This window comes from Micromys minutus, assembly GCF_963924665.1.
Source record: "Micromys minutus genome assembly, chromosome: 7".
NCBI lineage: Eukaryota > Metazoa > Chordata > Mammalia > Rodentia > Muridae > Micromys > Micromys minutus.
Window position 1 is genome coordinate 59922386 of NC_137976.1, and position 14478 is coordinate 59936863.

Consider the following 14478-nt stretch of genomic DNA (forward strand, 5'->3'; position numbering starts at 1 on the left):
TTTATGGTCATCTTTAATAAACTAAGGAAAATAAATCTTGCCTTTTATTTACCTGCCTTGATGACTGTGTATATTGTGAAAAGCGGCTACATCTGAATGTGGACTCTTCCACGTGACTCCTCCTTTGTTAGTTGTTCTATTACTGTTGTTGTTGGGTTTTAAACACAGGGTTTCACTGTGTATTCCAGACTGGCCTCAAATTTGGAATCCTCCTGCCTCTGCTGGGATGATATACATACCACCACACACTATACACGTGGCTCTTTAGATGTCTATCATCCCACCACCATCTAAAACCAACACTTATCTCTCCACACCTAAGCATTAGAGACTCAGGTCGGAAAGCTAGTTGTCTCTGACTTCCTCTGGGTCAGGTCATAGGTCTGTCATCAAGTTTGTTGATTGTCCTTTTCTTTGACTCTCTCTCGTTCCGTTTCTCCCACTCCCACACACATGCAGGCTCTTCTCTCAGTTGTCTGGGTTCATGCCAGTTTCTTCCTGTTGGTTCACTTTCATCAAATATTCACCACTGTACAGCAATGTCTTTGGTAGTCTGTGGAACTAGAGCAGAGAGCAAAGTGCAGACAAGTTTTCCCATAAGGAAATGAAACACTTATGTGGTCAACAGATGTTGCACAAAAATCACCAAAGTGAATGGATAAGCCAACTAACTGTGCCCGCAGGTCTTGGTTAAAAGCTGGGCATGGTAACATATGCCTGTAATCCTAGCACTTTGAGAGGCTCAAAACGCCAACATATTTAGAAAAAATAGTCTTGGGCTTCCTTAATCCCTGCCCTTCCTGAGGAGTCCCTGATTTCCCCGAGATTCTGTACTTGACCCTGTCTTTTCAATACGCGGTTCCCAACCTTCTGCTCTCTGCTTAAGAATGCTGAGACAGAACTGAGCAGAACAGATGGACCTTCTCTTCTTCGATGTTCTTGGGTGGTGACAGTGACAATACACTAGAGCAGTTCAACGTAACCTCTCCTGAGCTTTACTAGAGCTGCCTCCTCAGTAGAGCAGCCCACTGCTCTGCCCTTTCTCTGCAAAGGATGACAACATTTTGACCAGCCACTCACTTCTTTGAATACAATTCTCCAGTGACGTTCCCATTGGTGAACTTGAGGGGTCTTGGTGGCTATCCACAGTCTTTCCCTCTCAAGATGGAAAGAACTGTCTGTCCGACTTCCTGGAATTCCTTGTAAGTTTCATCATGGGGCTTGACTCTTAACAACACCCATTTGCCTTCCAAGGGCTTATCTGGAGACCAAACTGGGATAAAGCCTTCACCATAAACTTGAGGGTAATGCAAACGTTTGTCTATTGCACCAATTCTCAATCTAAAACCTAAAATTGCTAGAAACGGAGGCATCTCCTGTAATCCCAGCACTTGGGAGATGCAGAGGGAAACGCACCAGCTCAGCCCTTCTCAGCTATATAGCAAGGCTGGTACTAGGTGGTGAGAGGCCTTCTCTTTTTAGGAAAGGAATGGTGGGCATGGGGAACTTGCATAGCAGGTAATAACATAGCTACAGAAGACGGATGACCCAAGTTCAGTCCTTGGGTCTGAAGCTACCTCTCAAACTCGAGTCCCCAGAACCCATGTAAAAGGTTGGATATGACAGTGTCATCATCTGTAACCCAGCACTCCAGCACCAAGATGATAGGAAAATTACCCAGAAGCCTGAGGGCCATCTAGTCTGGGCTATGCAGACTTTCCCTTGAGCCTGCTGCCAGCAAGGCAGGCCACACAGTGACAGATGAGCTGAAGACACCTCTGAGTAATGGGGACACCCCAAAGAATGGGAGCTAAGGTGAACAGTCACCCACTGTGGCACTGACCATGCTACCCGTATATTCCCGTGGCTTCTGCTATGTGGGGGTATATTGTATCTACCAAGGGCAGAGAAGGAAAGGTAGGCAGTCTTTACAGCCTCCTGGCTAGGAGCTGGTGGAACCATAACGGCCCAGGGTTATGGAGGAAGGGTTGAAGAAGCTTCAACCCCAGATACCTCAAACATGTGGATGGCAGGAGCTGGCTAACTCTCTCTTTCCAACCTCGCACTATAAAGCTGCCTCTCCCACCACCACCCCAGTAAGACTTTATCACCCTCAGAGTGCTCAGGCTTCACTCCTTGTTTGACCTTCAAGCCTGATGACCTCAGTTGAGACCAGAGAGTCCTGGCACACATGGGGAGAGAGACAGCCCTGGTACACAAAGAGAGAGGAGAGACAGCCCTGGTACACAGGGAGAGGAGAGAGAGCCCTGGCACACACCGGGAGAGGTGAGAGTCCTGGTACACACTAGGAGAGGGAAAAGCAAAGACAGTATCTGAAATCAGCCACAAGTTATATTGACTTTACTTGTTTGACTTAGAGTGATCCAAGCCATGGGTATGTGATCCTTTTCATGGTTTGCAACTGAGCACTTGGCTGCAATTCCTGCCTTTTAGAGATGTACTACTTAGTTATTAAGGTAGGAGCACATAAGGAAATGTATTAGACATGAAGTGCTTTCTGTGTCCTGCATACACAAGTTATTTATATATGGACAACTCATTAACCCTCCCAAATACCCACCGAGGTAGCTTGCATTACCATTTCCACTATAAACATGCAACTAAGGCAAAGAGAATTTAAGTAACCTATTTAACACATTCCAGCTGGTAATAGTGGAGCCCAGGTCCACATATGGGTGGCCTGGCTCCAAAACTCCACCTTTAACCACTCTGTCATGCCAAGATAAATGAAGAGACTGAGTTCTAAGAGGTCAGAGAAACCAGCAATGAGTGTGGCCATGACACAGGGAAGTCCAGTGCTAGAGCTGATTCCTAAAACTTTGTAGGCACATTAGGATTCTCTAGAAGAACAGAGCAGGAAGGATGAATAGACATTAAAGGGGGTTCAGTGGGCTGGCTACCCCAGGAGTTCCAGTCAGGTACTAAAGGCCTAGAGGGTTCCTGGAGAGCACTGGTCTTCAGTCTGCAGGAGGCCTGTGTCCTGCTGGAGGACAGTGACTGAGGGAGCACAGCAACAGCAGAAGCTGTGACAAAGGGTCACAAAGAGTGGCTGAGCTCACCAGCGAGATGCAGACTTGAAGCTTTTTCCTTGGTCCCCATTTCTCTGGGCTACTACCAGAAGATGCTGCCCTCCTAACATGGGCATTTCTACTTCAAATACCATGACTAGGAGAACCCTTTGCAAGTGTGCTCGGCAACTTATCTCTAAGTGTCTTTCAGTTCCACTCAAGCTGACAACCACAGGAGTCCAGCCCATGCCAACCTGATTCCCAGTAACATCTCCTTATGTCATACTTCATTTCCAAATAAAAACAGCAACACGTCACAATCCTCTCCCCTATGTGATATGACTATCCTGATACAATCATAATTTGTACGTTTTCCTCTTCAGTATAGGTGGTAAAGTCCTTTTAAGAAATGCTAAATTTCTTAGAGTCCCAGAACTTAAATATAACATAGGTTTACAATACTTAAAACTGCTGATATTATCTTAATTGTTGTTATATTACATGATTAATACAGGAAAGAAAATGCAAGTATCTGCTTAATGTGTGTGTGTGTGTGTGTGTGTGTGTGTGTGTGTGTGCACGCGCAAGCATATTCTTAACAGAATAAGACAGAAATGTAAATGTCAACCCTCATTTTTGGAACTGCTGTGATGGCTATTCCCAGTTGTCGACTAAACTACATCTGGAATAACTACAATTCAGAAATGGAGTGCACACCTATGAGCCAGATCTTGACTGGAAAACATAGACTTTTGGATTTGGATCTTGAGGCATAGTGGCCATGAAAAGCTTAGGCCCAGGCAAGGTGCTACATACCTTCAATCCATGGAGACAGAGGCAAGCAGATCTCTGAGTCCAAGGTCAGCCTGGGATAGAGCAAGTTCCAAGTAAAGAGTAATTTAGTACAAACCTTTAATCTGGGTCTCGCCTTTGCTGGAGGTCTACATTAGGACAATGGAAGAAGGAAGGTTCTTCTTCACCTGCTGGCACTTGCTCGCCAGCACATCTGTTGGAACCTACTTCTTCAGGACTCCAGCTTAGACAGAAGACCAGCTGAGACAGCTAACCTCATGAAACTGAGCAACTACTAGATTCTTGGACGTCCCACCACAGCAGCCTGTTGTTGGGTTAGTTGGACTGCAGACTGCAAGTCATCACAATAATTTCCCTTAATATACATGAGACATTCCAGAAGTTCTGTGACTAGAGAACCTGGCTAATACAACTGGTCACATGGCCTTAACTGGTATTTATAACCACCTTTCCCTACTGTCCCTCTGTGTTTCTCCACCCTCAGCAAGCACCACAGAGGGTCCTGGTTCTTCACCTGGAGGGGTGACTCCTACTTTCATTTGTAAAGGACCTGGGCCATTTATCATTGTTGTATTTTCCAGTTGATCTTAATAAGAAGACATGGTGATACCATGGGATGTCTAAAGAAGTTCTTGCGTTCCAGAGTACTCTCCCTTACCTCCTTTGTGGAAAGGCACAGTAGTAGACTACCCCTTAGTCTGGATCAATCACTCCTAAACTGAAACTTGTTTGTCAGCCTAAACTGTAACTCTTATTAGCCTAACTCTAAAACACTAGGAGCTCAAAGTGCTAAGGAGGAAGTCTTTTTTTTTTTTTTTTTTTTTTTTTTTTTAATATTATTTACTTACTAGTATTCTAGTTGCATGACAGAAGAGGGCATCAGATCCCATCTTAGATGGTTGGGAGCCACCATGTGGTAACTGGGAACTGAACTGAGAACCTTTGGAAGGGCAGGCAGCACTCTTAACCACTGAACCATCTCTCCATCCCTAGGAGGAAGCCTTAACCTTCCTATTCAATGGAATGTTTGTTTTGCCTCCAAGAACAAGCACAACTAAGCTTCTAGGTTGTGAAAACAGAAAGCAGCATTTGTTTAGCTAGTGGATCACTAGGGGTGAGAGTGAGTGAAACTTCCCATCTTGAGTCTGTGAATCCTATAGCTGTGGGGGGAACAGGACCGCTTCAGTGCTGATTTGAATCATCTACACTGCCTTCTGGAGAACCCTGTTCCAGCCCTGCAAGCTACTGCTGCCTGGCTGGCACGGTAGCTGCCTTTAAAAGACCATTGCATTGTTTTACCAGGCCAGCTGCTTCAAGATGGTGGGGTGCATAGCAAGACCAGTGAGGTCCATGAACATGGGTCCACTGTTCTCCGGCTGTGAAGTGAGTTCTTTGGTGAGAAGCAATTCGGTGTGGAATGCCATGAGAGGCATTCTGTAAGTCCGTGGACCGTAGTACAGAAGTATGACATGCAGGGAGGGAAAACCTGTAATCATAACAGGTCTCTATTCCAGTAAGGATAAGGTGTTGCCCTTTTCTTAATTGCAGTCAGCCTGGTGTCTGCTCTCTTAGAGAGTTCCAGGACAGAGAGACTGTCTCAAAAAAAAACAAAAAAAACAAAACAAAACAAAAAAAAAACCAAAAAAACAAAAAAAAAAAAAAAACAAAAAACAAACAAAACAAAACAACAACAACAACAACAACAAAAAAACAGTTGCTTTCTCCTTATACTTCTGAGGGATGGCTGCTATGTAGAGTTGAGCGCTGGGGTCACATTCCTCACCTGCAGCTGGACTGAAAGCGCAAACATGCCTTTCCCCTCCCCCACGACTCAATCCTAACCTTTCTACCCAGCCCCCTCCTGCCTGCTATGTCTCCTGAGGCTTAGCTGCTCAGCAGAGCTTCCTTTTTATAGACCAAGCTCACCCGAAAGTTATCCAGGAATGCACAGGCCCTCGGTCCCAGGGTCTCCCTCTACTCACGTTACCAGAAGGTCACAGTTAAGGGAGGCCACAGTGCTTGCCCCAAACTCTGACCATGTAAGTCACTTTTAAGTGACACAGAAACTTTGATCCTTTGTGTTTCCTTCTGCTATAAAAAGCTCACACTCCACAACTTGCACTTTCCGAGATGATATAAAGCCGTATAAAACATGCCCCTTGCTGCAAAGGGTCAGCTGGTCGTAAGAAAGAAAGAAACGAAGGAAGGCAGGCAGGCAAGCCTGCCGCTTCCAACAGACAGCTTGGTTTTACATTTTTAAATTATCTTTTTCCTGGGGGCGGGGCTGTGCCAGGTACATATAAGCTCAGAGGACAACTTGCAGGAGTCGGTTCTCTGCTTCCACCATGTGGGGGTCCGGGCTCGGCAGTAAAGCTCTGTCTCTCTGAAGTCGTCAGTGCTACCAGGGAACTGGAAATGTCCCGTCTAAGCAGTGTTTTCCACGCATGCGCTGGCCTCCTCCTTCCCCGCCCCTCCCCCCCTCCCCACCGCTGCCGGCAGGCGGGGGTGGGGAGACGCCCAGCGTTCAAGGTGGTGGAGGTGGCTACTCTAAAAGATCTTTCACCTTGCACACCGCCCAGTCACTTCCTGCCATTCCTTTCCACTTACCCATTTCTACACTCTCCCTGATCTACTGTGACCTCCCAGTTTCACGGTCCATACCGGGAAAGGATGCACACGGATGTGGATTAAACTATCGTTAAATCATGGCCTCTCACACTGGATTCAGGCCAAAGCAATACTGTCTCTAGAAAGCTCACTTTCCTGTTCCTTTTTAAACATTTCTTTTTATTATTTTAAAGTATGTGTATGTGTGTGCTGTGTGTAAGGGGTCCCTGTGCCATCTGGAGGGACTCTTCCCAGTGTGCTTCTTTCTGGATGCCTGTGCAATGTTTGAAGTATCCTGATGCTGTTCCCTGAGAGCAAGCATTCTCCCTTAGAGAGGAAGGACGCTGTCCTCTCTAGGGCTGGTGGCGCCATCTGCTGGTATTCCTGGCATTATACCGAACTTTATTCCTCCTCTCCCCTTTCCCCAGGCTCTTTAGCTCCTCTCAAGGGTACCAGTCTCCAGCCAGGTGGGTGAAGATACAGTCAAATCATCTTGACAAGCAACACTTAAGTCTTTGCTTCTACCATGTGAAAACCTCACGTTGAAGTCGGGGGGTGGTGGGGACAACACCCACAGACCTCTGAGAGAAGCAAATAAAAAAAAAATCTAGCCAGGCAGTGGTGGCACACACCTTGAATCCCAGCACTGGTGGTGGACGAGAGGCAGCCAGATCTATGTGAGTTCAAGACTATCCTGGACTACAGAGTGAGTTCTAGGACAGCTAGGGCTACACAGAGAAACCTCGTCTTGAAAAGAAGAAAAAAATGTAACTGTACACAACCCATGACCCTGAGAAGTCCAGCATCAAGTAAGTCATCTTGATGATAGTTAGCTCACTGGAACATGAGTATAATGCCTGTGGCTAACATTACACTTAAGTTGCAGGTTTCCTCCCTAATCTCAGGACTAAAGGGAGGATGTCCATTCTCAGCATTCTAACCCAACACAGTGAAACAAGTTCTATCCACTCTAACAAGATAGGGAAAGGGAAATAAGATGGATCTCTGTTTGCAGATGGCATGGCCGTGTAGAAACTCTCAAGGAATTTGTTTCTAAAAATGAATAAATCTAGAATGGAGGGAACCCTGCTGATACGTGCTGTATGACTTTTGACCTCTGGGGCTGTGAGAAATCGCTCCTGTATTATTAGTTTAGAGAGCAGGTCTCACTAAATCCTAGCAGTCTTGGCTACTGGCTCCCTGAGAGCCAGGTTTCCATCCCAGCCTCTGCATTTTTAAAGATTATTATTATACCGTTAAGCCTTGAGCTACACATTGCAGGAACCCCACCAAGACAACGGGCAAATGAAGTTTGTTTCCCTAACATTTCAAAAGCCCCAGGAGATCAATTGATAGCTCTGGTTTGGTTGCACAGCGATTCCTTTGCAGCCCAGGCTCCTCCTATCCTTCTGCCCTGTCAGGCTCAGCCCATTGCTGTGTGCCTATTCCCTTATGATTATTGTTGCCACAAGAAATCCAACGGAGGCAGCAAGGGGCAGGTGAGCATGCTCAGAAGGTAAAGCGCTTGCTGTGAGAGTCTGACAACCTGGGTTCGGGCTTCAGGACCCATGGTGAAAGGAGGGAGCTGATTCTCAAAATTAGTCCTTCGGCTTCCAAATGCATGTGGTGGCATGTGTGTGTGTGTGTGTGTGTGCACCCCGAAAATAATAGCTAAAATTAAATTTTAAAGAGTATAAGTAAAAATGCCATAGAGAAGTGGGGTGCTATATTAGGGTTCTCTAGAGAAACAGAACTGGCGGAATTTATGTACATTAAAAGGGGATCTATTAAAATAATGTTCAGGCTTGGGTCTGGCTAGTCCAACATTGGGTGTCACCCGGTGGAAAGGCTGAGAAGCTGGTAATTGTTCCATCCATGAGGCTGGATGTCTCAACTCGTCTTCACTCTGTGTCGGAATCTCCCCCAAAGTAGGCTCTAATATAAAAAGAATGTCTCAGGAGCAGGATAGATGAACTTGCCAGCAAGAATGAAGGCAGGCAGGCAAAAAACAAAACAAAACAAAAAGCCAAAGCTCCCTTCATCTATGGTCTTTTCTGTGGGCTGCTACCAGAAGGTGAGTCTTCCAGAGGAAGGTCACAGGCTGAGGTTAGGAATGGCCATCTTCTGTCTTAAGCACCCACCATCCCTTTTAAAGTAGAGCCTCTGGTGTGTTCAGGAATTGATTGGAAGAACCTGCGTGGGCCAAAGGAATAACCAATTTCAAATGATAGTTTGTCATTTCCAAATGCCCAACAGAGTCAATCCTTTGCATTTAAAAATAGGAACTAAGGGGGAAAATTCTTTATCCCTTAACCTTGAAACGACTTTCCCTCAGCACTCAGCTTTGAGTGAGAACTGTAATGGTCCTGGCAGGAGGGGAGCCCCTGCAAGGGAACTGAAGTGCCCACTCATTGCTGTGGTTGATGGGACAGTTCTACGCCCTTCCTGTAGCTCCCATTTTGATTGGGATAGCGCTGGACTGGAAGCTGGGGGGCCAGCCCTGTCACCTCAGCTCCCCATATTAGACTGTGTGAACACAAAGTTTGCCTTCCCAGGCCTCAGTGTCCTCATCTATAAAATGGGAAGATCAGATGCTCTCTGAGGTCCCTGGAACTCTGCCACTTTGGCATTTCAGCCTCTTCCCAGAGCTTGGGGTCATAAGATGTAAAAATTGCCTCTGTTTAGGTAAGTTAATCCAAGCAACTGGAACACTTGTGCCACGCAGCCATGGTGCCACCCCCTTGTCAATCAGCAGGTGTCACCTGGCTCCTCCTCTGTGTAGAGATATCCGGCGAGCTCTCTCGAGTGGGTAACTATTGGAGCTAGGCCTTGATGACTTCTGCTTCTGCTGAGCCTGAAGCCATGCGGTTTGCCTTTCTCCTCCTGCTGTGGCTGGGCCCTGTGATGCCAAACCAGAGAGCAGGTGAGAAACAGAGCTGACCCCTATTCCAGGGGTCAAAGAGACCCCGCATTTCTTCTCATTCATTCTGTCAATCACTGTTGTTTGTTTCTGGTCAGATATGCCACCTTCTGATGGCGAGTACCCACTCACTGACCTGACCAGGTGACCCCCTTACTCAGACGCCATCATATGCATCCCGAATGTGCTTGGAGTGGCTTCTTTGTGTGTCCACGCGGATGTCTCTGCAGTGAGCTTGGAGTCTGGTTGGGAAGGCTGTGGGGTCTTCAGAGGTGGCTCTGGTGTGTACACTTTTGGAGGCAGTGGTGAGAGATCAGGAGGATCAGAGAGAGTAACAAGTCCAGGTCTAGATCAACAGCAGCCTGTCCCGTCAGCCACTAACCACTGGTTGATCAGGATGGCTAATATGTACCTGGAAATACAGCAGGAAATCCATGACTCTTACTGTTATTATTTTATGAGTGTGTTGGGGGGGTTGTTTGTATGAGTGTATGCATGAGTGTATGTATGCATGCATGTGTGTATGTATGTATGTGTGTGTGTGTGTGTGTGTGTGTGTGTGTATGCACCATGCGTATTCCTGGTGTATCCAGAAGCCTGAAGATTCTTGGAACTGAAGTTAGATATGGTTGTGAGCTGCCACTTGGGTGCTGGGAATTGAACCTGGGCCCTGGAAGAGCATCCAATGCTCTGAACTGCTGAGCCATCTCTCAAGCTCAGGAAATTCAATAAAGGTATCTGTCCTCAAGCCTTTCTGCTGCTCTGCACCCCTTTTCTGCACGCAGCATCCTCTTCCATACTCCACACCACTCTTACCTTCTCTAGAAAACTGCCAAAGCCTTGCTCTAGACGGAGCCAACCTGGCTGCCCTGGGTTTTTCACATGTTTGCTTTAAAGTTTGAGACAGGATCTCACTAAATTACCCAGGCTAGAACTCTCTCTGTAGGCCAAGCAGCAGTTACATTTAAGGTTGTCTTTCCCCAGGCTCCCACAGTCTTCCTGCCCCATCAGTACCTGATGATAAATGTTTGTGCTTGCTTGTTTTGAGACAGGGTCTCTCTACGTAGCCCTGGCTGTCCTAGAACTCACTATGTAGATCAGGCTAGCCTAGCACAAATCTGCCTGCCAATCGCTAACTCTGCCCCCTAAATGCTGGAACTAAAGGTGTGCCCCACTGTGCTTGGCTATAATGTTTGATTTTTATTTGTTTGTTTTTTCTTTTTTGTTTTTTTGTTTGTTTTGTTTTTTTGTTGTTGTTGTTTTTTTTTTTTTTTTTTGAGACAGGGTTTCTTGCATAGTCCTGGCTGTCCTGGAGTTCACTCTGTAGGCCAGGCTGGCTTCAAACTCAGAGATTTACCTACCCTTGCCTCATGAGTGCTGAATCATTAGGACATTTTCAGACAAATTTAACTTTCCTTGATCCTGTTCTATTTCCCTCCTCCACCTCCGTGTCCCTCCTCCCTACCCCTCCTCCCCTTCTCTCCTGCTTTTTTGTCGCATATATTCAAATTCTTTCCTTTCCTCCCTAGCCTTTCCTGAAGACTTTCCCCCTTTCTCATGGTGCCTTTTCTAGTTTCATAACTCGAACCCACACCCACATACATGCACATATGCAGTCACTAAAATCTAGGCTCAACTTGTAGGGGAAAAGGATGATGCATTTGTCTTTCTGAGCCTTGGGGCCTTCACTTAGCACAATCTTCTCCAGTCTTATCCATTTTCCTGCGAATGTGGTGACTGTTTTTCCTTGATAGCTGAAGGAAAGCTGGGTTCAAGTGTGACTTTGATATGTAAGAACTGTTTCTTCTAATGGATTTGGAAGGGGCAGCACCCCCCCCCCCAAGCTGATAGCGCAGCATACACCAAGGCTCAGAAGCAGGCACAGGCAGGGTGTAACACTCCTGGAGGCGGTGTGGTAGGAAAGCCAGGCAGATGTTTCTTCTCCCAGGTTTGTGGCCAGCTCAAGCATGACCTTGCGTACCCATCCTCTGTCTGTAGGATGAGAGCATCTCTCTAGACTTGCAGGCTTTTCTGGCTCTGGTCCATTTCTATAAACATTAATTGTTCTGTGACCTAGTTCACTCATCCATGTAGCTAAGGCAACTTTTAAAGCAACTTATTCTTGTTGTACATAATGTATGCGGGTCTATTTGATCCAATTTAGTTCAGTCGGGTTCCATCCCATCCCATCCCTTGCTGCCCTGTCACGGTAAACACCGGTGCCATTGAATTCATCTCTGACTCATAAACAAAACCGACCTTAATTTGGCCACCTTCTCCCACTCTTCCCTCTTTAGTTGATTCTTGGTCTTGGATGCTTGGGAAGAGAGATGACTTAAGGGATGGAAATAGATCATCTATAGGAGGCCCCTGAACCAAATACGAGCTGGAGGCTGAGGCAGAGACCCAGCCACACCCACTCTCTCCAGACTCCTGTTTCCACAACACTTTCGGTTAGCAAAACCCAGCCTTGCATCCTTTCAAAGGCCTGCTTCTGTTGACCCTGTCAACTCTGGAAGTTCTCAAGTTTATCCTTAAACAAGGACCCAGGCAGGTGCTAAGCTAACAGGAATCAGCTGAGAAGGAGAGAAAACAGTAATGGAACAGAGCAGTGCACTAGCGTGGAGATGTTTCTTCCACTCTGCAGAGATCCACTCTTACACCTTTTCCCCTCAAAGCACCACAGTCTTACAGTCAGGCCTGGGAGCAGGCTCAGGAGACTTTCTGTCCAACGTATGAGGTAGGTGTTTGGTTTCAGACAAGAGATTAAGAAACATAGTTTACATACCAGAGCAGACCTAGCCTCCAGTTACTCCCAGCATCCCTCAGTCCCTATTTGGCATACCCTGCCCCATCCTTGAATTTTTCAGCCCAGGGGCTGCCCTTCTGAGGCTCTTCCCTATATAATTCAGTTATTTGGTGTGCTCTCCCTCCCTCCCTCCCCCTCCCTCCCTCCCCCTCCCTCCCTCCCCCTCCCTCCCCCTCCCTCCCTCCATTCCTCTATCTTTGTCTCTCTCTTTCTCTCCCTCTTTCCCTCCCCTTTCTTTCTTCTTCCTCTCCTTCTCTTCTAAGGAGTCTTTTCTCCCTTTCTCTCTCCCCACCCCCTTCCCCATGGTAACTCCCCTGACTTCAAACCATAGGGTCAGTAAATTTGCCCTAGAGCAGCTTCCCAATAAACCTGTCTTTAATCTAATCTAATCTGTCTTGAATTGTCTCATTTCACTGGCAGTGAAGAAATAACCTATCAGCAAGGATCCAAAGCCATTCTTTGGCATACGCAGGTCCATATGCAGCCTGTCAAACCTCCAGTCTTTTTTAATGACTCTTTTCCTCCAGGCAGTTGTTCCTACCCCCAGCCTCTCTGCTGCCCAGGAATAGATCACCACTGCAAGAGAGGAAGCTGCTATTGCGATACATTCTGCCACGTGGTTTCAGACTGCTGCCCGGACCACAGGCCCCTCTGCAACCCTGATGACCGTGCAGACTCACGTCCACCCATGGCACAGCTGGATACTGTGATCCACAGAGGCAAGCCTGTCTTTTAGATGGTGGCCCCAGCAAGGAGTAGATGGCACCATACCCTCATAATCCTGCAGTTCTTATAGTCTATCCATTGCATGCCCAAAGTGTCTCCATAGCCTCTCAGCGCTGCTTCTTCTACAGCTCTCCTCTAAGCCTTTCTCAGGGAGAGGCTGTGCTGTAGGGGGTGGAAACCACAACAGGGAATATGGCGGGCCCAGTCTTTCCTTGCTGTGTGCCAACTAGCTTTGCTTGGAGACTTTAGAGCAGAAGAATCCTCAGAGAGGCATTGGGGATGTTGACCAGCAGTGGGCTGGAAGGCATGGGTGAAGACAGGGCCCTTCACCCTGTGTTTCAGCCTCTCACACTCCCAAGATGGTGCTACAGATGGAGCTGAGGATGGAGAGACCACTTGACTCAGTCAGAAACAATCAAGATTTGGTCCAAAACATGGTGAGTGTCCTGGGGGCGAGGTTTGTGTGTATCCTCTACTAGGGTTGGACAGCTAGAACTCCAAGGGAGTAAGGGAAGGGGAGTAAGGGAAGGGGAGGGAAGGTGTTGTGTTTTATAAAAAAGGAGAACCAGGGATATGTTTTTGTAGAATGAGGTTGGAGGGGTGCCTCGGTTGGCCCATGTTGAGGCATCCCTTCCCCCTGAGGTACCAGCCATAAGATTATTTGGGCATGGGAAGGTGCGTTGAGAAAGGAGTAGAAACAGAAAGGCAAAGTGTGTGTGTGTGTGTGAGAGAGAGAGAGAGAGAGAGAGAGAGAGAGAGAGAGAGAGAGAAGAGAAGAGGTGAGAAGAGGCCAGCCAGGAACACGTGGAAAGAGACAGGGAGAAAGGGGTCAAGGAGAGAAGGGCTAGAGAATAAAAGGCTAAGAGGGTAAGGAGGGGACAAACAGCCCCTTTTATAGTGAGTCAGACATACCTGGCTGTTGCCAGGTAACTGTAGGGAGAAGCCTAGAAGGAAAGCTAACCAGAGGGAAGGAGAGGGAAAGAGAGAAGAAGGAAGGGGAGGGGAAGAAAGGGGAAGGGGAGAAGGGAGGAGTCCTTTGAGCTGGGACAGAGCTCTCTATTAGAGTTGCATCTCATTTTCATGTATCATAAACCATTCTTATTTTTTTCTCTACCACTATTTATAAATACACAAAACATCCTTAACATCCTTAGCTTGTGAGCCTACAGAAACTGGTATCATGCCAAATTCGTTAGCATGTGTGTGTTCCAAATCCTCTCCCTTCCAATTCCTTTCTTCTGTGCCCTGGCCCTAAAGTACTCAGCCCAGCACAGAGAGGAGGAAGGGGTGTGAGGGTTCGGCTCCGGGCACTTGCTACCTGAGGAACCAGACTTGACTCCTTTAGCCATGAGCCTGTTTGCTCTTCTGCATCCTAGAGCCCGCCTGGTTGGGCAGCAGTGACAATTCAGAGAGCAAGCGTGGAAGGCCAGGGCTCTTGCTGGCACCAAGAGTCTGAGGCCACATGTGTAAGCAACTCGGATGGGTTTGTCGCTTGTTAGGTCCGGCAGTTCCTCCACACCCTCTCCAGAAGGCCTCTCTCAGTAACTATGAAGGGAATCAGGAAGAGAGTGTGA

At 47.2% G+C, this 14478-nt stretch overlaps 1 protein-coding gene across 1 annotated transcript; it reads left to right on the top strand.

Moving 5' to 3' along the window:
• Positions 1–9311: 9311 nt before the first annotated feature.
• LOC308422889 (uncharacterized protein) lies at positions 9312–14478 on the top strand (the record flags this gene model as incomplete). Its single annotated transcript, XM_080919524.1, has 4 exons — positions 9312–9372; positions 12706–12897; positions 13247–13341; positions 14404–14478. 4 exons carry the CDS (start codon positions 9312–9314, stop codon positions 14476–14478), a joined length of 423 nt encoding a protein of 140 aa, XP_080775650.1.